General features: G+C 34.2%; 1 protein-coding gene across 2 annotated transcripts in view; it reads right to left on the minus strand.

Moving 5' to 3' along the window:
• Zfyve16 (zinc finger FYVE-type containing 16) overlaps positions 1 to 23647 on the minus strand; it is a 51682-nt gene that overhangs the window by 10239 nt on the left and 17796 nt on the right. For both annotated transcript variants that reach the window (XM_074077214.1, XM_074077213.1), the window contains exons 2-13: positions 23154 to 23262; positions 20306 to 22572; positions 18821 to 18917; positions 15794 to 15952; positions 13040 to 13182; positions 10568 to 10946; positions 9235 to 9357; positions 8371 to 8526; positions 6742 to 6966; positions 3477 to 3559; positions 2265 to 2369; positions 1592 to 1739 (exon numbers count right to left, since the gene is read on the minus strand). In XM_074077214.1, coding sequence (XP_073933315.1) covers positions 1592 to 1739; positions 2265 to 2369; positions 3477 to 3559; positions 6742 to 6966; positions 8371 to 8526; positions 9235 to 9357; positions 10568 to 10946; positions 13040 to 13182; positions 15794 to 15952; positions 18821 to 18917; positions 20306 to 22572; positions 23154 to 23223 — 3955 coding nt within the window. In that variant the 5' untranslated portion in view covers positions 23224 to 23262. The remainder of the gene's footprint in view (positions 1 to 1591; positions 1740 to 2264; positions 2370 to 3476; positions 3560 to 6741; positions 6967 to 8370; positions 8527 to 9234; positions 9358 to 10567; positions 10947 to 13039; positions 13183 to 15793; positions 15953 to 18820; positions 18918 to 20305; positions 22573 to 23153; positions 23263 to 23647) is intronic.

The following is a 23647-nucleotide window of genomic DNA, read 5'->3' on the forward strand; positions in this document are numbered from 1 at the left end:
CGGACTCAACAAATTTTATGCTATAAAATATTAGAAATCCAGTAAAAGCCACAGCAAATAAATTTAAGATAAATATTGCAGAAAAATAATTTTATGTTTTTATCTAATAAATGATGTATTGTTCTATTTAAAATGTTTGTGCCTGTGTCAGTGAGGGTATGGGAAATCAAACATTCACGACTGGGGAGAGTATAAATCAGAACAGCCTCTATGAAACCCACACTTGATAAATGCACATTAAAATTACAAACAAATATAACCTTTGACAACCAATTCCACCTCTAAGAACTTACCCTAGAGATGGGCTCAATGGTGTATAAAACAGCATGTGTACAAGGTTATTTGGAGTAGCATTTTTATAAATAACTGAAAAGTTGTAACAATTTATGTCTATTAATAAGGGACAGTTAAATGATGGGCACATATAAAATGGAAAGTTATGTGAAATGTGAAAGCTCTTTACCAACATAGAATAATCACTAAGAACTATTAGAAACAACAAAAACAAGGTGAACAATGGAACAAATGTTATAACTTGTCTTTAAAAATGGGATAAAAACATGATGTGAATGCATATATGTATTTGTCTGAATACATATTAAAGCAAAAAATGTCTGAAAAATATACCACAAACTGATTAACATTGGTTTGGTGACTGTGGGAGGGTTTAAGAGGATGGCTAGGTAGTTATGGGGAACAAAGAAGAGGTTTTTTCCATTATGGTGTAAATATTTATACCATTTGAATTTTATCTAAGTACCTACTCAACAAATATTTTAAAAAATCATTAAATTTAATGACAAAAATGCCAATTAAGTGTTAAGTAAAAAAGCCCAATTCAAAAATATAAGTATTAGTATAAAATTATCTATTAATAGAAGAAGGAAATATAGTAAAATGTCACTATGGCCTTATCTTGTTGGCACCTTTTTCTTTTTCTACTTTTCAAAGTATATTTTCTAAGCTTAATGCAAATGAGTATGTTACCTTTATAATCAGAGAAAAAAAATTTTTGTTAGCAGCCAGAATATCCGGTTATTTTAAATATGTCTTCCTATAATAATGTATTCATTTTATGGAATACTTACTTCAACTTAACTTTGAATTTGTTAGCCCCTCTACTGCAAGGGTCTGCTAACCACAGCAGTCACTGAGGCCACTCAGCCACCGCTGAGCATAGCGTCACTCACAGATGCTGCTCATTCCACCATCTTTGTATCCCCAGCCACTTACAATTTTACAAATCATTCTTCATCCTTGTCTACCTTGTGCCCCCTCCCCCAAACTAAGAGGAGTTGGAGCAGAGGCTGAGCAAATGTGAAAAAGTCAGATTCCCACACTGTGGAATACACTAAACATGAAGATACCAAAAAGAATAGTCTTCCAAGCCTAACATAGCCAGAAAGAAAAACACAAATTAAAAATTAGAAAGCAGTTCTATCAATCTGCTATTTATGAAGCTGAAATTTTAAGCATATAGTTTTAGTATAATTCAGCAAATAAGTAAAATATATGTATATTTCCCCCTTTGAAATGAGTTATAAGAACTGAGGTAGCTTTATACATTATACCTAGGAGCCATGACTCTTACCTTTTCTAGGATGGCCAGTAGCACTGTTGGCTTGTGTTTGATAAACTCCGTCATTCTGTACACAGACTAGATGAGAATCTGCTTCTGTACTAAAACTAGCTCCAATGCTAATGACATGTTCATTAGAAGAATTTATTACTTTCATTACCTGGAAAAAAGTAACCACAACATTTGTTTAGAAAAACTATTAACATTTTTTTAAATTTTTATTTTATTCGTATGTACATACAATGTTTGGATCATTTTTCCCCACTCCACTCCACCCCCCCAACTCCCTCCCTTATTCCCCTTTACCCCTCGCTACCTGGCAGAAACTATTTTGCCCTTATCTCTAATTTTTAGAAAAACTATTAACATTTTGTGCCTATTCTAAGAGACATTACTGACCAGCTCTGTAATTTACAGGCTGTGGTCTAAACAACTCCCTGGGAATATGACAGAAACCAGTATTTTATAACAGTTACCTCAATTAATGGATAAAACAATAAGGGAAAAAGTTGAAAAAATGGGATTCAACAAGTTATTAACAAATACTAAAATTGCAATTTTGTATTTATTGCCACTGTATATGAGATTGCCTAATTCAAAACAAAAAATTAAATTGTACACAATTCTAGAGAACTCTAATGTTCAACATTTGTCTTTAAAATTTGAATAAACCAATTATACTTACATCACTGTATTTCTTCCGAGGTATTTTTATACAGCTTTTCCCCATTTCCATATGAATCAGTAGTTGGTCTATATTATGCAAAGTATACTGGTAGTTTCGAAGGTCCTACGTAAAATAATCATGGTTCCATTAACCTTAAACTATTGACTATGAACATTTGCCATCCATTAAATCTTTTTTTTAGTAACTATCATTTTTAAGACTCCTGACACAGAACTATCAAAATCATCCAGAAAGCCAGTACCAACTTAAAAAAAAAAATAACCAACCTTTCAACTACTCTATAATAATAATAAAGAGTATCTATCATTCTCAAGAAGAATTCTGTAGTGTTGGGGACATCCCCTCTTTCCAATTCCAGATCTTCCAAAATAGAAAAGGTCTCTGGCTATGGTTTTTATAAAACTATCCCCCAAAGGCCTATGCACTAAACATCTGATTACCAAGCCTACGGTGCTATTGGGAGGTGGTGGAACCTTTGGAGGTAAGGCCTAGTGGAAGAACGTTAGGTCCTTGGGGATGTGTCCACAAAAGGGAGACTAGAATTCTAGTTCCTTCCTGTTTTTCTGTCTGCTATCCAGTCACAGTAAAGTAAGCAGACTTCCTCTGTCAAGTGCTCTGGTACCATGTACAGCCTCAAAGCAAAAGTGCCAAAGTGACTATGGACTGAAACCTCTGAAACTATGGGTTAAAATAAACCTTTCCTCCTTATAAATTGATTACCTCAGGTATTTTGTCAAAGTAACAGAAAGCTGACTAACGTAGCCTTAAAACCAAACATGGATAAACGAAAGTCAGTTCACTAAATGCCTTTCTATGACAAGTAAACAAACAAACAAAAATTATAGATAGGAGGGAACCTATTATAAATGAGGAAACTAGAGTCATAATTTGCTCAAAATCACAAAACTAATTGACTTTACTAAAGCTTCAGTAATTTTAGAGTTCTATATAGAGATCTCACATTATCTAAATATGTAAAACTGCAGCAAAACTAATCAAAACACAGTCAGAATCAGAACGTTCTTTAAAAAGCAATTCATCAAAAACAAAGCCTATTTATGCTAAATGAATTAGGATTTACTATAAATGAGTCTTCATTATACCAAACATGCCAAATTAAAACAGAAAAATGCACTGGGTAAAATCTGTTAAATAAACATTTACAGTAACAATATAAGAACACTTAATATTAACAGTTCGTTTACTCACCACAAGTAAGTTCATAATAGTGTGTCCTATTTCTCCAAAGAGAGGTTTTCGGCCCCTAATGCTTGTTAGAGGAACAGGATATGCTACATATAAGAAAGAAGAACTGGTAACTATCAATAAGACCTCTCCTCCCCCACCAAAAACAAAAAGTTTTAAGTTTATTATTTTCATTCTCATTTTTTAAACAAACATAATACATAAATACCACCCAGTCAGTTCTTAGGGAAAAGTGAAAAATGACATTAACTAATTATCTTACTTAAATCTATAATAATCCAATGAGTAAGTAGTCTATATCTATTTATAGATTAGAAAGTTGAAACATAAAGATGAATAAACTTGCTTACAGAAAGTAAATTAAATGGTGAAACAGATTTCAAAGTAGGCTTGGCTGATTCCAAAGCATTAGTCATGTCATTATACATGTTGCTTCCACAAAACTATGGCAGGTAGAAAATTACAATAATTGCTTAGGTCCCTATAAAATTCTGATAATTTGGAGAGAAATACAAAACATTAAAGACTTTAAAGGCATGCACAGTTAGTATTCAATTGTGCTGATTTATAAATGTTAATAAACTTTTATAGTCTTGGATCAGCCTGACAAAAGGAGCACACAGACTGAAAGAAACCAATGGAGAAGAAGTGGAATGGATGTGGGGCCAGTTACCTAACTACTTTTTCTTTAGGGCACAATAAATACTGAACATAGAAGAGAAAAAAACACCTTGCTGGCAATGCAGCATGCACCTTGAAAGAAAAGGAAGATGAAAAAAGGAAGGCAAGATTTTTTTCTACACTGATAAAACCTTCACACATTTTTAACCTTTAGTCTTCAGCTTAGGTCATAAGCAAACTAAACTTTCTAATACCTATTAAAACAAATATACTTCCTTCTGGGAAAACACTGCATACCTGACATCTACTTTAAAGACTTAGGTCAGAACAACCACATCTGCTATCATAAACATATTTTGTAAATTTAAAAGGGCAACTAAGTTATTTGGAGGTCAGAGGGTCTAGCCTAATAAAAAAACATAACATTAGCATTAAAAAACATTAAAATGACACGATATGCTTAAGATAAATGCTGACTTTTTACCTCATCCTTTTGTAAGTGAGGAACATTCTCACAAACTGTTAGAGGTAATTGTATTTAAAACACTATTCCCAACAGGTTGTGGCTTAGAATCATATGCTATCATACAAAGGGACCTTATAAATCATCTAATCCAATTTATAATAACATTCCAGACAGATGGTATCAACATAAAAGTACAGACAATCACCATTTGAAAAGCACTAATTTTAAACAGTTATTTTCAGTCTTTAATTTGGGGGCTTTAACTTTTGCCATTGGCTTTTTGACATGTACATTATCTCTATACCAAAATTCAAGTCATGTCTAAAGAGGTATGAGCACCACAAATTTCAAAATGCTAAGTCTATCTAAAATTTAGCAGGACAGGGCTGGTGGAGTGGCTCAAGTGGTAGAGTGCCTGCGTGAGGTCCTAAGTTTAAACTCCAATACCACCAAATAAATAATAAAATAAAATACAACTCAGCAGAACATAAAGAATAGAATACAGAAAATAGCTAAGAGTACTTAATTTCCACGTATAATAGATGATTTTCCCTCATTACCATTAATCAGCTGCCATAGCTTTGCAATTTCAACCCCTGTGATCTTCCAAATTTCAGTGTAAGAAAATCAATCTTATTATTTATAGGTGCTACTGGCCAAAATACTTACAGACTATATGTCCTATAATGCTTTATGATTAACTAGTATATTGACTTACTCATCCATAAAAATAGCATTCAAATATCAGAAATAAAATATTAGGCTGAATGCAGGAAATGCTTAACTCAAAATGAAATACCTTAAGCTCTTTGGCTTTCATAGGAAAAAAAACTCAGATAAAAGTTAAATTTGTTATTTTTTTTTTTACAAAGTTAATAGAATCATATACTTAGATCCTAAATGGTAAGAAACCTCTATCCTAAATGTTAAATAAATCCTAACAAAGTTAAATAAAATTTGTCAAATAGAGAAATTTAAATTAATTTTCATTTTCATTCAAATTGCCCACTCTCAAACAGAAATGATCAGTTTTATATCTTCTTTACATTTAAGTTTCCTCTAAGAAAATACCTAATAAATTATTTAGAAATAAATGTTTAAAATTCATCAGCTATGATGTACTACACATGCAACAAATACACTATTTCTTCAAAATACTCAGGAATAAAGATATGGAAAGAATTCAACAAGTCGAACACTAGAAATGATTTTGAAATTATAAAACTAACAATATACAAAAACCTAGGCCATTGCAACAGCTTTTAAATTTCTAGTTGTGTATATATGTAAACGCACACATATATATAAACAAATAGCTTCTATCATTTTATTTATTTATTTATGATACTGGGGTTTGCACTCATGGCCTCAAACTTGCTAGGCAGGTGCTCTACCACTTGAGCCACTCTCCCAGTCCCACTTGTATCATTTGAAAATAATAAACTGAAAATCAGAAATATAAAAATAAGAACTTAAAGCTTAGAAAAATGGTAACCGCTATTTTTAAGAACTTCTTTCTCTAAAAATAGCTAACCCCTTGGGTTTTTTTGTTGTTGTTACTGTACTAGGGTTTGAACTCAGGGCCTCATGCTTGCTAGGCAGGTGTGGTAAATTTGAGTCACTTCACTAGCCCTTTGTGTTGGGTATTTTCAAGGCATGGTCTCTCGAACTATTTGTCCAGGCTGGCTTCCAATCTCAAGCCTCCTGATCTTTGACTCCTGAGTAGCTAGGATTACAGGCATGAGACACTGGCATGAAGGTTAACGCATGATTACAGTCAGCAGGTGAATGCAATAGCACTGATAATCTAAAAATCTTTGTTTGGCTTTATAATACAGACAAATTGAAAGGGACGATAATTTATTTACCTTCTTAAAATGTACGTAATATAAAAAACTCAGTAATACATAGTTTTAAGAAAACTTTAACAAAGGTAATACTGTCAAAGTTTTCTATGTTTTGTTTTGAAGTTTAAAAAAACATTTAAGGTTAGTTGCTATAATGTATGAATGTCTAGAAACTTCATGACTTACCAATGTTGTCTAGATTAACTTGGTATACCAAATCAAAAGCAGTTCCATTAATCTGTTAAATTTTTATTTTAATGATTTCCCTGAAATTCTTATTTTACATTTGGTGTATTTGAAAATATGTAATTTCATTTATTACTCTCAAACTTACCTTTATATTCAGCTCCCAATCTCAACATTAAACGCATAGGAAAAACTTTGGCCCAAGGAATCTCCAGCTTCTGGATGAGAATTCCACAAAGAAAAGGACTACTTGGTAAGGGGAGATCATCAAGTTTCTGAAAAGTAGGTGTAATAAACAGAAATCCTCCATGATCCTTGCTATTGAGAAAACTCTCAGTAAAAGTGATATTGTCCAAGTTTTCTATGTATTTTCCTGAAAAAAAAAATTATTTGAAAAGATTATAAGTTGTTATTTTGTTATTGTTTTGGCAAAACATTCTGAGTTTGAAATGTCCCAAAATAAATTTTCTCAAGCAAAGTCAATGTAGATTTCTTTTTTCTTATTTCTTCTCTTTTGTTCTCATTCTCTTTCTCTCTCTTTTTGCAGTACTGAGGCTTGAACTCAGGGCCACACACTTGTTAAACACTTGAGTCATGCCCCAGCACTTCTTGTTTTAGCTTTTTTTTTTTTATATACAGTCTCGCAATTCTGCAAAGAACTGGTCTTAGACTGTCATCTTCCCACCTACGCCTCCCTCATAGCTGGGATCACAGATTTGTGTCACTACGGTTGGCATACTGATGAAGATAGGATCTCACTAACTTTTTTGCCCAGGTTGGACTCAAACTGCAATCCTCTGGATGTCCACCTCCTGAGGAGCTATGATTACATATGTGTACCACCATTCCCAGCCTTCTTATTTCTACTCTTAAAGAAGCATCAAGGCTGGACGTGGTGGTACACCCTTGGAATTCCAGATACTCAGGAGATGGAGATTGGAGAATCGAGGTCCAAGGTCAGCTCAAGCCAAAAAAAAAAACTGAAATACTTTATCAAATAAGCAATCTAGGTGTGGTGGCCCATGCTTATAATCCCAGCTACTCAAGCAGTAGAAGAAGGAAGATCACAGTCTAAGGCCAGCCCTGGACAAAAAACACAAGACACTATCTGAAAAATAACTAAAGCAAAAAGGGCTGGGAATGTGGCTCAAGTGGTAGAGTGCTTGCATATCAAGAGCAAGGCCCTGAGTTCAATCTGTACCCACCTCCCAAAAAAGCATATACTGAAATCTATAGCATATATTGTTATAAATGGTAAGAAACGTGTACATTAAAAAAAAATCAAGGATCTGAATGCCAGTGGTTCATGCCCATAATCCTAGCTACTTGGGAGGCTTAGGTTGGGAAGATGGTGGTTTGAAGCCAGCCCAGACAAATAGTTCTACTGATCCCATCTTCAAAATAACCAGAGCAAACTGGACTGGAGGTGTGGCTCAAGCAGTAGACCACCTGCTTTGCAAATGTGAAGTTCAAATGCCAATCCCACCAAAAAAATAAATACATACATACATACATAAATCAAGGCAGCAGATATTTCTATTTTTTAAATTAAAAAAAAAACTATACACAGACACTAATCAAATAAAGGGCTACATTTAAGTGCCCTAATAATCATTAAAAATGATTAAGTGCTTTTATGAAATCAGCCATCTCTTCATAGCAATGAGTTATAAAGAGTGCCAGTGAGGCGAACTTTAGTATAATTAGCATAGTCAAAAGCATTAATTCCTTTAACTTAATTCCTCCAGTCTGAACAGTTCAAAATAGAATGCCATACCTTTTAGAGCATTCTTATACATGGTGATGAAAAGTTTGAAGATGTCCTTAGGAACTGTATCTTCATTTGGCAAACATAACAACAGGATAATAATTTCTGCTTGTCCCAAGCCATGCAATCCATTGGTTGAGAAATACCAATATTTATCTGAGGAATCTTGAGTGACAAAAGCATACAATTATAAATGTCAACTTCTATTAATCTAAGAAACTAAAAGTTGCTTTTGCATGAAGCACAACTTTTCAAATTCCTTATTTTCTCAAAATTCTCCTCACAAAAACTTTGAATTGTGTAAGACTCATGTAACAAAAGAAATAAGATTATCATAGGAAGTTAAGGAATAAGTAACACTAAAGATGCATTAATGCTAAAGTACAGTGGGTTAAAATTGTTAGTTTTAAAGAGAATGAGAAGCTAATAAATGCATTATTAAGTAGTGAGGATTATTTATTTCTGAGGATTATTTGCTTCCTTTTAATGACATGTTACATGTCATTTACTTTAAAATTGTCTTTATTGCTACTAAGTCACAATTCCTGCTTATCTCATTTATTAATAAAAACCCTTCAATTTATCTAAAAGCTACAGGAGATATGGTTAATTGTATAGTAAGCATCAAAATATACCTCAGCTATAAGGCCACGACCCTAGCCTAGGATGGAGTAAGGGATGCTACTTAAAACCTGTAGCCTTGTATATCAAGTACCACTGAATATATAGTTACACAATTTAGTTATAGTCGTATTTGGCAAAAAAAAAAACCAATATTCAATGCTGCTTATTTTTTCACTATTTTCATTCAAAATCTAGTTTCACAGAAGTCTTGCTTAGCAATTAAGCAAAGAAAGAGGCATCTTGACTTACATAATACTAGTTTGACATTCACAAGTAGGTTAGCATTTAGGACAAATGTGACAGGATGAAACTCTTCACCTTCAAGAAGCAACATGATCTGCTCGTGAGATGGCTGTTCTTGTACTACAGACACTAAACAATAGAAGTAATATATCAGTCAGGATATATATCCTCTTAAATATGCTAATAATGAAAAAAAAACCAAATGCATAAATCCACAAATTTAAAAACAAAAGGAAGCATGTTTCATAGAATCAATCAATATGCTGTACAACTGTTCTACACTTAGTTTTATCTTTCTATCTAGTATAGTGATACTGTAATACGTGATGTATCTTATGTAGTGTATACACAAATGTCTTGATTAAACAGTATATATGTAAAATTTTAGCACCTCCAAAGTTTTAAAGCACTTTTGTCAAAAGTGCATTTTAGTTTGCCAGTCACTCCAATTCTAACTTCTGAAATATACAAATATGTGAAAGTTATATGCCTGTACCAATGACAGGCAGTAAAAAACAAAAACAAAACTTGACAATCAATAAGAAAATTTGTATGACATGCAAAGAACAGAGCTTGATGTATTTTTATCTCTACAGCTAAGTTTAGGAAAAGGCCCCTATAGACATACTAAGAACAAAGATCCTAAGCTTCATTCCCCCCCATTATCATACAGAGAACCAGCACCTCATGTTTCAGGATGCAACATAAAGCCTGGGGTGGTATCTATCCTAGGCAACCACTCTGAAGTAGGAGCTAGCCACATAATCTTTAGCTTGAAAAGGACCTCAGAGATAATCTGTTTTCTCTTCTTTTACAAAGGAAAATGAGGCCCAATGAGATTACATAACATGCTTCAAGTCATACATGTAATAACTAGCAAATGAGGAACTAAAATCCCTAGTTTTGTCATCCAATCTAATACTGTTTTTCTATAGGTACCATACTTAAAAAAAAAAAAAAGATATAGTAACAAAACCCTAATATAATGGAAACATTTTTAAGTCTCAGTTTCCCTATTGTATGGCTCTTTGACTCATTCTAAAATTTAAATCATTTGGGATTTGTTTTTATATAACAAGACTTTTTGTAAACTGAAGTTATCAGCCCTAGTACATATTATAATAATATTGTCTAATAATTAAAAAAAAAAAAAAATAGGCTGGGGGTATGGGTCAAGTGGTAAAACACTTGCCAGCATGCTTGAGGTCTTGAATTTAACACCCAGTGTTGGTGGGGAAGGTCAAGTGCACACAAATGCATTTCATACATTGCACAAAAAATTCATCAGTACATTCTTTTAACTTTTTTCTCTTTATATTTTAAGTAACCACTATCCTACCTGATCCCTCTTCTCTGGATGCAACCAAAAGCGGAGGCAAACTGTCCTCATCGTCAGGTAGAAGACTAATCTTATTACGAACATACTTGTCAACAGCACACAATAACCTATAATCTGAAATACTAGCAACAGCTAAATTGCTGTTAAGTATGACACCAGTTGGATTAGATGGCCCCTCAATTTCTGCAAAAACATCATCATCTAGAATAAAAGAACCAGAAATTGGTAACCCTTCAGTTCCTATGTTTATAGGCAATTTTTCCACAGATGAAACATGAGAAATAGGACTCTGAATTATCTCATTTCTTGTAATGTCTCCTATTTCGTTGTTTGGGTTTCCCACCGTTGTAGAATGAGTATGATTCCCTGTATTTACAGTCTGTAAAATACAGAATAAAAAATTAAATCAGTTCACATTCTCTGTTCAACAGTGAAATGTTGATCTCTATAACCAAACATAGCTTTTTAATAAGAACAAATAAAAAACCAAATAGGTTAGTAAATTCTTCTGAAGTCAATTTCCTTAGAAAGAGTACAATTTTACTTCAAGTTTTAGGAGCATAGGGCATTAAAAAGCATAAGGATTTATTTTACTGTACAATTAGATAGGTATTAATGACATATAATGGTTTATATAAAGATTATATATTATTGGGGGGAAGTGAGGTGACACAATGTATATACATGTAAGTAAATGTAAAAATGGTAAAATAAAAGGAAGAAAAAGATTATATATCATTACATATTATATAATGACAGAATAATTATAGACTGCAAAATGAGGCAGGAAGTTGAGGATCCTATACCATGTTACATAGTGAGCAACTTAGTTCAACTCAAGGCCTCTCCTCTTCTTATGCCAGTCAAGAAAAGCACTGGGAGGGTAAGGGAGAATGAAAAAGAGGGAAACAAGGAGGAGGGAGTGGTAAGGAAGCAGAGTGGTAGATATATTTCATAACAGCAACCACCTAGTAGTAGTACTATTACTACTGCTTCAAGATAGCCCTTTCTTTTTAGACTACCCAGAATAAATACTTCTTCGGTTTTTTCTGGTTTTTTTGTTTGTGCAAAACAGTAGCAAAGCTTTATGGAAAAAAGGGGAAAAAATAGGCATGGCAAAAGAAAAAGCAGTGGGCCCTGGCCAGGTGGCACAAAGGTCAGAATAAATATTAAATGATAACAAATAAGACCTCAAATGATATTTACTAGGCTGTTTATGATTGTCATTTTGTTGAAATATTGATTAAAAGTAGGTGCTAGCAACATACATTTGGTAATATGCCTATATATTAAATCTAGTTCAAGAACTCTTACATTACAAATTGCATAGATTATGTATCTTCTATTTAAACCAAGCACATTTATGCAAATGCAAGCATAAATATTACAATGTGATACTTTCCTGAACATTTGAAAACCATTAAATTAAAGGAGGGGGTGGGGGCAGTGGGGAGAAATGAACCAAGCCTTGTATGCACATATGAATAATAAAAGAAAAAAAAAAAAAGAAAACCATTAAATTACTATTAGTCTAAATTAAATTACTAATTCTCAGTTACATTTCCCTACACCAAGGATTCTCAAAACGTGATCCAGGGATACCTGGGGTCCCCAAGATCCTTTCATTAATCAATGAGGTCCTAGGATTTTCTTTATATAATTAATGAATACAACATATCACAACACACTATATGTAGAAGCAGATGTAAGAATCTGTTTTCTATTAAGCCAGATGAAGAAATTTGCAAAAACTTTTTTTTGTTGTTTTTTTGTACAAAAACTTAAACTACTCTTCTTACGAATTATTTGTTATTAAAAATACTATTTTTCCTAAAAATATTATTTCTATTAATTATTTTTAATTAGAAAATATTTTTAAATGTTCTCAATTTTAATTTTAAATACAGTAATCATCAGTAAGTATAACTCATACAACCTATAGCTCTTTAGGGTTCTCCATAACTTTAAAGAGCATACTATGGTCCAGAGACCAAAAAGTTTGAGAACCATTGCCTTAAACTAACATTAAAAAAATGGTAAAATCTAAAACACATTTACTACTTCACTATATCAATAGAGGCATATGTCAGAGATATTGTGGACACAGTTCTAGACCACTGCAATAAAGCAAGTCACTTGAATTTGTTGGTTTCCCAGGGCATACAAAAGTTATGTTTACACTATATTGTAGTCTAGTAAGTGTGTGATGGCATTCTATGAAAAAGCACATATCTTAAGAATATTTTATTGTTAAAAATGCTAATGATCATCTGAGCTGATAGTGCTGATAGTTGCCACAATCTTCAACTCATAAATAATGTCATATCTGCAAAGTGTGAGGAAGGAAGCACAATACAATGAGGCATGCCTGTACAGTTCTTATGTTAAGAAAACATAAGTACTCTAATAATCACATAAAATTATCTACAAAACAAATTTTTATTCAGTGAATAAATTACTTAGATTCTTTACCACTGGCACATCGGGTAAGACAGTGCTAAAATCTTCAGAACATCTTTTACTTCCAGATGATAATTTTGTTGTGTCTGCAACTTCACCATTAGGCAATATGCCATCTGCAAACCACACTCTCTTCTGTTCTTTGGAGCACAGTCCTAGAATCAGTTGAAAAAGCAAATCATTTTAGTTTGGTAATATTGCAATGATGTAATATGAAATGGGTCAAGAAATGTTTTCAAAAGCTTATACAATTCATTGGCAAGCCCTGCATTCTCAGGACTGCAAAAGCCTAGAAAAAATTACTTTTTGTGATTCATCTATCCTGAGTAGAGTTCATTTTTATGTAACTCATACAAAGGGAGCATATTAGACCAGGTATGGCTGTTGGAGCCACATGCCCTGAAAAGGAAGGTTCAGAGAGATTACATCTTAAAGATACTGGAGGAAGATGTAAAGTCTATATTATTGAAGCTAAATTTCTGAGTGTGGAGTAGTGATTTAGTCAGTTTTCCATTGCTATAACAAAATACCTGAGAAAACAACTTAAAAGTAGGAGATATTTAGTTCGACTCATGGTTTCAGTGATCATTCCAAGGTTGTTAGATCCCATCAGAGTGGCCTATGGCAAGGCAGGATATCAAGGCAGGAAGGGCATGGGAGAGTAAAGTTTCTCACCCAATGAAAACCCAGGAAGCACAGAAAGGGAAAGCAGTAAGGGGTAGGGAGAAGACACCCTTTCCAGTGCATACCCCCAGTGACCCTCCTCCAACTAGGACTCACCTCTGAGTCCCCAAAACCTCCCAATATTATCATCAAATTATGAATTCAGCAATGGATTAATTCACTAATTAGGTCATATCCCTTGTAATCTAATCATTTCCCAAAAGCTCCACCTCTCAATACTGCACTGGGGACCAAGCCTTCAACACATGAACCTTTGGAGACACTTGTGGGGACTGAAAAAAATTTAGGGACTAAGGCACAGAGATTAAAGTGGGGATCAGAGCATAAGCAAAGAAAAACATACAAAGGACAGATAAAGAAATAAAAAGTCTAAAAATAGAAAACAGGATCACTTGTACACTCAAGAGATCGCTTCTTACTTTCTTTTAACATAACATGGTAATATTCTTTGTTTTACAATATGATCTCAAACTTTATTACTACTACTGTTTATTCCCAATTTTGGAGGAAATGCTAGGTATCACCATAAATATTTGTTCTGTATTCTATAAAATATTCACAGAGGAAGGTTATGAAAATTAATGTTAAGTGATTTTAGAACAATATGAAAATACAAAAGGTGCAACATCTCCTTTCCAGAACAAAACAGAGTTAACACTGAAAAAACTGGAATCATACACGAGTGTGTATGTGTGTGTGTGCGCGTGTCTGTGTGTCTGTGTAACATGGTAACATGCATGGATATATTAAATAAATTATCTTTCTTGTATTTGCAGTATTTTATAATTTAATAATTTAGGTTGTCAATATAATATGTAAATATTTTAGATACAAATTTACTCATCTTTAGAGCTTTACTGCGCAGCTATATATGCTGAATCTCCTTATTTCAGTTAAAAATGGAAAATAGTTACTGAGTAATAAACGAAAACCCAAAACAGGTGTCAGAAGGAATCAAATTTTCCTTTAGCTGATAATTAGTAATTTTCTAATAAATTACTGCCTTTGTTCCCTAGACTAATGTTTAAGAACATATGTGGGCTTTACTCAAGATCCAAACAACAAGTTGTTAAAAAACAAAAATGAAAAAACAACAAATAACTCAGATTTAAAAATATGTTTTATGGTGGTACACATCTGTAATGTCACTACCCAGGAGGCCAAGGGAGTAGGATCATTTGAGTCCAGGAGTATGAGACCAGCCTGAGTAACATATTAACACTCTGCATCAAAAAAAAAAAAATTAAAAACATTCTATTATTGTGGTAAAATATACAACTAAAACAGATTTTTAAAGGAAAGGAGACATGTCAGTTATTTATTGTCGGAGCCAGCAGTGAGACCTTTGCCTCAGTCCCTTGGAGCTTTCTCACAAGGCCAGATGCCAAATCACACAGGCATGGTCCCACTGCTGGTTCCGACAATTTACCTGTTGTCCCTAAAACCCAAGCCCACGTTTGGTACTAGGTTGGAAAGTACAATTCCCAGCCTTCTTTACTAGCTAACTGGCTATGGACACGCTCTAACAATGGCAGGATGGGGGAAACCAGAAGAGGGAAGAGAAGGGATTCTTTTGCTCTACTTTCTGCTAAGACTCTTGCAGCAGCAGTACCATCCACCATCACCATCAGATACTCCTCACATCAATCCTGGAGCTCTCCTTCAGTCATCTGAACACAAACCCTGTGAGACCCCTTGATGGTTACAGCATTTTATGGTGTTTCCCCAGAGGTCACAGCTTCAGTCTTGTGGTACTCCAACCCCATACTCCCAGGTCTGAGAGCCAAGCAACATCTTGTACCCTGCTCTGGATTCTAGTTATACTTGTCTTCTCCCTTTCATTTCCCCAACCCTAGAGGTGGTAGCTTAGTTTTTTTCTTTGTTTGGGAGGCAGTACTGGGGTTTAAATTCTGGGCTTCGTTCACACTTGCCAGGCAAGCACTCTACCACTTCAGCCATGCCTCTGTTTTGAAAGACTAGTCTTCCAACATACATGTGTAACCAATTCCCTGTATTAAATCCCTTCTGACATTTAGTCTTATTTATCTTTAGTCAAAGACTCAGTATTTTTCTTCTTGTTACCTTCAACACTTGGATGTTTGAGTGCTGAGACAGGCAACACTGTAGGTGAAGGTATACTGGATGCTTGGGTCTCCTGAAGTGGCTGAACAGTGGCATATTCATCAGAATTAGATTTAAGACTAGAACCAGTTGGACTCATCATTCTTTCAAATGCCTGAGCTATAAAGGGGAAAAGAATAGTATTAAAAACTCAGATGTTTTGAACTTCAAAGTAAATTATAACAATTATTTGATTTTCCAAGTTGTAAGGAGAAAGAACTAAACGGCCAATCAAGAAAAAGAAGTGGCACTTGGCAAAAGATACTGAGTGACTAGCACAGATTCCTTGCTTTAGTTGGCAGCACTCCACTTTGATAAGCTACTTATGACTTATTTCAGTATTATATTTGGCACAGGTTTAGTATCTACTATCGAAAATAATCTTTTCTAATATAAGTGTCTCTGTTTTATACTCCTGGGGACAGACTGATTCTTTAAGACATAAACCATTATCATTCCTTGGTTTAAAAGTCCTGTAATGGCTAACTGGATTGAAAATTTAAGTTGTTAAAATGACTCATTAGCTCCTGTATGATCTGCATCCCTACCTCTTCCAACTTCCTGCTTACCTATTTTCTTCATTTCTTACTACAATCCCACTCACTCACAGTGATCCAGCCACCCAAGGCTTCCTTGTTCTTCAACAAGTTTAATCGAGCTCTCCCCTAACTTAGGGTCTTTGTTCTTATTATTCTGTCTGCCTAGAATGTTCTTTCCATAGGTACTCAAATAGCTCTAGTGTCTCACTTCCTTCAAGTCTCTATTCACATGTCATATTATCATAAAGCTTTACTTGTGACCACCTTATTAAAAAAACAAAACACTACTTCTTGCCACTAACTTGTTACTACTTATTCCTTACACTTTAAATTTCACTTTAGGATATTATAATTATCTGATATCCTGATTACTATCCTTCTCTCCCCACATTCATAAGCTCTGAAAACAAGACATCTATTTTGTTCTCAGCTGGAGTACAGAATAGTGCCTGAGTATTGCTGAATGATTTTTTTAATCAAAAAATGCACAGCAGCACTGGTAGCTCTCCCTTCAGCATTTCTCCAAACCAATCTATTGTGACTACTGCCACAGCTAAAACAATCTTGCTTAAGAGCCACTGAATGACAGCGCTTTTAAGAAATGGCTTCCACTAACCAAGTGAAGTCCATACATCATACACTGAGTTTCAAAGTTATTTCCACCTTGCCCCAAATCTATCTAACACCATTCACATGCATGTTTTCTTAAAGCTCAGACAATCTCAACACAACATTTTCATTATCCACAATCTCTACTCAATCTCTTCATATTCACTGAATATGTCTCACAACCCTTGAATCATCTTTCTCTTATTTGACAGTAATATCTAAATGATCATCTCTATCATCTTTAACCCTATAGTTGATGTTAAGAAAACTTTTATTCATATTTTCTTGTATAAATTAATGATAAATAGCCACTTAAATGAAACTGTATGCTATAAGATACAAAAATAGAATAAATAAAATTGGTAACTAAATAAATTCATTCCACAATATTTATAAACCAAAGTTTGACCTTAGTATTCTATTGAGTGCTAATCATTTTATCTTCTCCCCTCTTGGGACTTTACACTCAGAATATGTCTGAGTATAAAGACATATACATCACCCATGAATCTGACCTGTCAACTCATATAATATATCAAATCTTCATGACTTTTTTTTGTTTTGTGGTACTAGGGCTTGAACTCAGGGCCTTCACCTCGAGCCACTCTGCCACCCTTTTTTGTGATGGGTATTTTTGAGATAGGGTCTAGCAAACTATTTGCCCGGGCTGGCTTCAAACCGCAATCCTCCTGATCTCTGCCTCCTGAGTAGCTAGGATTTCAGGTGTGAGCCACCAGCACCCAGCAGTTTTATTTATTTTTTTAAGTGGGGGAGATAAATATGCGGGAGCTTGCTCTAAAATTTCTGAATTCCAGCAGACTTCTTTGGCTAGTATAAAAAAAAAAAACCCAAAACAACTATGAGTACTTAGCCTCTTCAAAAACAATGATGGTAATATGAAAATATTTTTACTCTATGAGAAGTATTTATACTCTATTATCTTCCAGAGCACAGGTCAACAGCAGGGAGTATAACAGCTTACCTCAGGCTAACAGACTCACATCAGAGATTTTTGGAGAATTGCTGAAAAAAATTATCTTCATTCAAAAGAGAAAAACAAATTATTATCAGGTAATTATTCTCCTTGCTGACAGGGAGCAGTGCCTGAGCTAGTGCACAAGCCTGGTAAAAACTGCCCCAAGTAATTTTTGCTGGGAATTCAACTGTCAACAAATCTTTGAAAATGCAAGTACTCAAAAGAACAAACATGTACTTAGGGGGGAACACAATGTAACATACACAACATAAAACCTGTGAGAACTCAAAGAAGACCACGAAGAATACTGCTGAAAATGAAAACTAGCTAGAGAGCCAGGGAACAATGAAAGCACACACATAATATTCTAAAACTAAGACAGAAAAAAAACATGAGACAATAATGTACAAATGCCATGGCAGTCCTATGAGTTTATAAAACTGAATGTATTACCACCTTATATCTAATTCTCATTTCAGGTTATTTTGAAAGGATATGAACTAGTATCTTGCCTTATGCCACTTACTGGTATTTTATAAAAGTCTAGATCACGATGATGATGGTAACAATGATAATGACAAAACAAATAGGCAGATGAAATGTAGCATTTAGGGACTTGGTACCTGTTAAAAGTTAATGAACTGCCACTCCAGAAACTGAATGCTTCCTTTCCAGACTGGTAGTATTAATTGTGAGAGTGGAACAAAAAGAAGAGAAACCAAGCCTTGGGATGTCCCACCTAAGTCAGATAAGTCAACACTAGGTCCTTGCCTTAAGAAAATAAAGAAGTTTATCTTTGTCACAATCCAATTGTCTTTAACATACATCAATTACTAGAAGAAAACATGTCAGGTCAATACTCACCTTTATTAATAGTCTCATAGCAGATTACACATACTCTTGCTTCCTTTTCTAGATACTGAAGTTTACATTTCCTATTACAACAGGCACCACAAAATACCTATGAAGAATAAAATACCAAATCTGTTTTTGTTTCAAGCATATTTATACCTACTAGACACGGGGGAGGAAAGGCCCAAAACTAATTAACCCAAACCCATTTTCCTTATTATATGATTCATTTTTCTACCATAATCACAAGTAGAATTTTTTTTTTTTTTGTCAGTACTGGGGTTATGAACCCATGGCCTTGTGCTTGCTAGGCAAGCACTTGACCATCTGAACCATACCCCTAGTACTTTTTGCTTTATTATTTTTCAGACAGAGTCTTGCACTTTTTGTCCAGGCTGCCCTTGGACCATTATGCTACCACTATTCTTCCTGCATTGTTGAGATTACAGATGTGCCCCACTGTGCCCAGCTTGTTTGTTGAAATGTGGTCTAACTTTTTGCTCAGGTTGGCCTCAAACTACTATCTTCTGATTTCCACCTACTGAGTAGCTGGGGTTATAAGCATGTACCACCAGGCCTAACCCATGAGAATTTTTCCATGATTTTTTTTTTAACTTAAATGAGGTTTCAGTGATTTATAACCATCTCTCTGAAAAAGAGGCAATTCCTTTAAAACAATTTCATTAACTGGAACGGGAACTTACTTCAACAAAATACGTTTTTCATTTAAAAACCTGTTGGGGTTGAGGATATACTTCAGTGATGAGCTTGCCAAGTACGTGCAAGGCCCTGGGTTTCATCCCTAGTGCTGCAAGGAACAAAGCTTTTTTTGTTGTTGTTCTATTTTTGTAAGTAAAACATTATTTTGCTTAAAATGAGTAGGATGGTCTGAAGCCAACATACTACTAAAACAATGCTAAATAAAAGGTGCAATATTATTTCTAAGGCAATTTCCTTACAGTTTATAGCAATCTCTTTATCCTTTGACTACTCTAAGACAGACAGAATGAGGGAAGGTATAGCTGGCGTTCTGTGTTTCCCTGGGCAGTGATCACAACACTAGCTCCAGAGTAGTCTTAAAACTAAATACTCAAGGACAAAGGGGGATGGGGCTGAATTTGGAACACCAGTATTAGACAAATAAGGACAGTATTCTCAGATTTCACTAAACTTACTTATAAGTGTTCCTTATTTCTCAACATATAATGAATACATATCACAACTATCAAGGAATGTGCAAAATGGTAGTGCTTCATGTACTTTCATGATAGGGAGGTGAAAAACACTAATTTTTTTAACTAATTCAATCATGAAGTCACCTGTTAATCAGTATTTTTGACATTACATTTCATTAAAAATGTCTCAAAAAAATAAAAGACTTGGCTAGGGATATAACTCAATGGTAGAACACTTACCTAGTATGTGTAGTATATACAGGCCCTGGATTCAATCCCTGGTACTACAAAAGAATAAAAGGAAAATGTTTTTCTAACTTACTTTTCCACATGCTCGGCAGTGGTGTCGCCGTTTTGTAAAAGTAAATTTGACTTGGCATTTCATACAGTTTGGAGCTTCTGAATCAGGAACCCAAGTCGGTTGCTTCTGGCCCAAAACCAATCCTTCTTTGCAAGTGTTTTCAGGCAGAGAGTCCTCATTTGCAGCTACAAAACTGGACCCACTTTCAAAATTACTTTCTATATCAATGTAATTAGAGTTGAAGCTAATCTGAGGATCATTTGCAGGATCCGCAGTACAAGTGGTTGGAGCCAAGGTATTTGCTATGCTGGGTTCACTTTCTAGCATTTTTGGAACATCTGGGTTATTAACTTCCTTGGAACTCCTTGTTCTTGATGGAAGGCTAAGCAGTTGCTTAGGTCTAGCCCCTCCAACATGAATAGACTGACTGTTAATATCAGAGACTGGTAATTCATTTATGTCAGACTTACTAGTAGGTAACCCTTGTTCAATTGGAATTATGCTTTTTTTCCCTGCAGATAGGCCACCATTTTCTGTTGTATTCTGTTTATCAACTGTTTCATAATTCATATTACCATCATCACTTTCTCCAGTAGCTCCTGCGTCAGCATTGAAATATAAGTCATTGACATTTCTATCATGTAAGCCTTCCATATCTTCCTGACTCATTTGAGATTTTGAATCACTTACATTTTCTTCGAAAGACTTTATGTTAGTGGTCTGAAGATATTGTCCCGTCAGAAAAGCATCAAGTTCAGCGTCACTAATTAGTGTGCTACTTTTCATGCTTTCATCAATATTAAAATAATCTAAGTCTTGCCCATCCATATCACTGCTTGAAAAAGTGAGACCTTCACAACGGTCAGGAGACTCTAGGCCATTAGCACCAGGGAGCTCTGCCTGAGATTCTTCAGCTATAGAATTGGTGTTATCAGGGTACTCCAATGATTCAACTCTGATTATCATCTGCTCAGGTTCAACCTTTCCTTCCCCCTTCTTTTCATTTACTGGCTGAAGAAGTATGGCTTTGCATTTTTCCTTTTTCAAAAGATTGGTCTCCCTGAAGGGCTCCCCATCTAGAACAGAACTCTTCTGGTTTTCTTCATGCGTAGTCACTGCCTCTTCTTCATGATCTTTAGATTCATTCAGAGGTAAAACATCATCCTGTGCCTTACTGTCAATTAATGATCCACACAAAGTCCCAGATAATGGAAGGCAGGACAAGGAAGAGTGTATACCTTCACTTGAATCTTGTAAAGTTGAAGAGCACTCTTGGGTTCTACTGTTATTATCTTTAAGGTCTAAATTTTGTGAGTATTCTTTTGCAGATTGTTTTATAAACACAGCAGTTCTATCTTCCTCAAATGAAAAGTCAGGTAATTTGGATTTTTCTTCTCTTGAATTTGAGTCATTTAGGCATAAACCTTCATTAGTTGGAAGACTGCCAGGTAAAGTACTCGTGCTGCCTCCTTCTTCTAAACATTCTGTGGCACTTGTAACTGCCACATCTACCTCCTCTTTTACTAAACAGCCATCATCTTCTAATAATTCACATGGCAGGCTCCTACTCTGTGGGTTATCTTTGACATCAAATATGTTAGAACTTTGCTGAGTGAAAACAGATGACTTGTCAAAGTCAACAACTAGTTCTAACTGGTTAGAGATCTTTTTGTCCTTCAAAATTTCTACTCCATTGTATTTACAAGACTCTGAAAGTGTTTTATCTACTTTTATGCCCAACCCTTTGGTTCCATGAATTTCTCTACTTTGTAATTCAGAGTTGACATTATTCTGTTTTTCTCTAACAGTATTACTACCATGGTCTGTTGAAGAAACAGAAAGAGTACCTAAAACTGAAGCTGAATCCAATTCAATCAAAGAATCTACACTAGACTTAAAGTCATCTGGCAGTAATTTTTTAATGTCTTCTTCACTATTAGTTGCATGAACTAAGTTACCCATGTCACTTATCAGGTCACAGACAGGTTTACTACATCCTCTTATATATAAAGGCTGGATTTCATCTGAAGTATTGCCATCCACAGAAGAAAGGAGATCAAGTCCAGTTACATTTTTTTCATTCTGTATAGAAGTCGGTTCCTCAGGTGTTTTTTTATTCAGGAAAATCTCATTTGTTTTACAGCATGTTTCTGATGAAGCACAACTATTCAAGCATTGTTGGTCCTTTGCTAGCAGTGAAGTGAGCTGTGAAGAAGCCAACTCTGAAGAAACTGAACAGGGGTTAGAATTATATGCATTTTGTGCATCTTGAAGATAATCTTGTTCATCTAATTAAAAACAGAGATACAAAATCATTCAGGAGACCCAAGTCAAATAAAAATTATTATGAAGACAGTATGTTTTCTAAGATTTCTAAACTAAACTTTTTATTTGAATTTAAAGTATTTTCTGTTTTACTTTTGAATAGAAATGTCATAAAGTGATAAAAATTCCACTCAATAACTCATTTGCATATAAAAACCAGACTAAGGAAGAGCTGAGAAACAATCTAAATGATATGTTTTGCCCTCTAGTTTCCTAACTTCATTTGAGGAAATATCATTTCTCATGGTAACGAAATCTCAACTTATATATAGTTCTTCCAAGTTGTTTTTAGCTTACTCATATGTAGGTTTTAAAGATTTTTTTTTACAGCTACATTTGTAACTGCAAAGAAACATCTAGTTTCTGTCTATTTCTGGCTATTGGTTCCTGTCTATGTAAGAATAAACTAATGTTATAATTTAAACAAGTGAACTTCTTAGGGAAGATAACTATGTTACTAAAATTGAAATAAAATTTTACTAAGAGTACTCTATTCCTGAGATATTTTAAAATTCCATTAAGGGAAAGTGGAAAAGCAACAAACCTGGGTTCTGCTCAAAATCATCAAGGAGTTTGTCCAAGTCACTAACAGCTGCTTTGAAATAACTGTCCATCCTACCTGTAGACTTATTCAGAATTTAATTCTTGTATGTCTAGAAAATAAAAAATATAGTATTTCATTTAATTCTCAAACATGTAGGTATTATGCCACCTATTCCATGCCAAGAAATACAATCAAGAAATAGAAATAAAAATAAAATTTAATAGTACTCCTTAGAGGAATCTACAATTTAGGTTGAAAATGTCTTTATGTAAAAATGACATGAAAACCAACTCCTACAATATAATATTGGCATATATAAGCTAATATGAATTTTAAAACACTCATGTAAATAACTCACAGGTCAAAGAATTCATGACGATAAAAAGATAAAAATGCTTATCAACACTACATATCAAATAATATATGCTACGTACAAATAAAAATACTGCATGGAAACCTAAAAGTTAGTTTTATGAAAAGATAATAAAGGAGAT

Source organism: Castor canadensis, chromosome 6 (assembly GCF_047511655.1).
Source record: "Castor canadensis chromosome 6, mCasCan1.hap1v2, whole genome shotgun sequence".
In the NCBI taxonomy this organism is placed as follows: domain Eukaryota; kingdom Metazoa; phylum Chordata; class Mammalia; order Rodentia; family Castoridae; genus Castor; species Castor canadensis.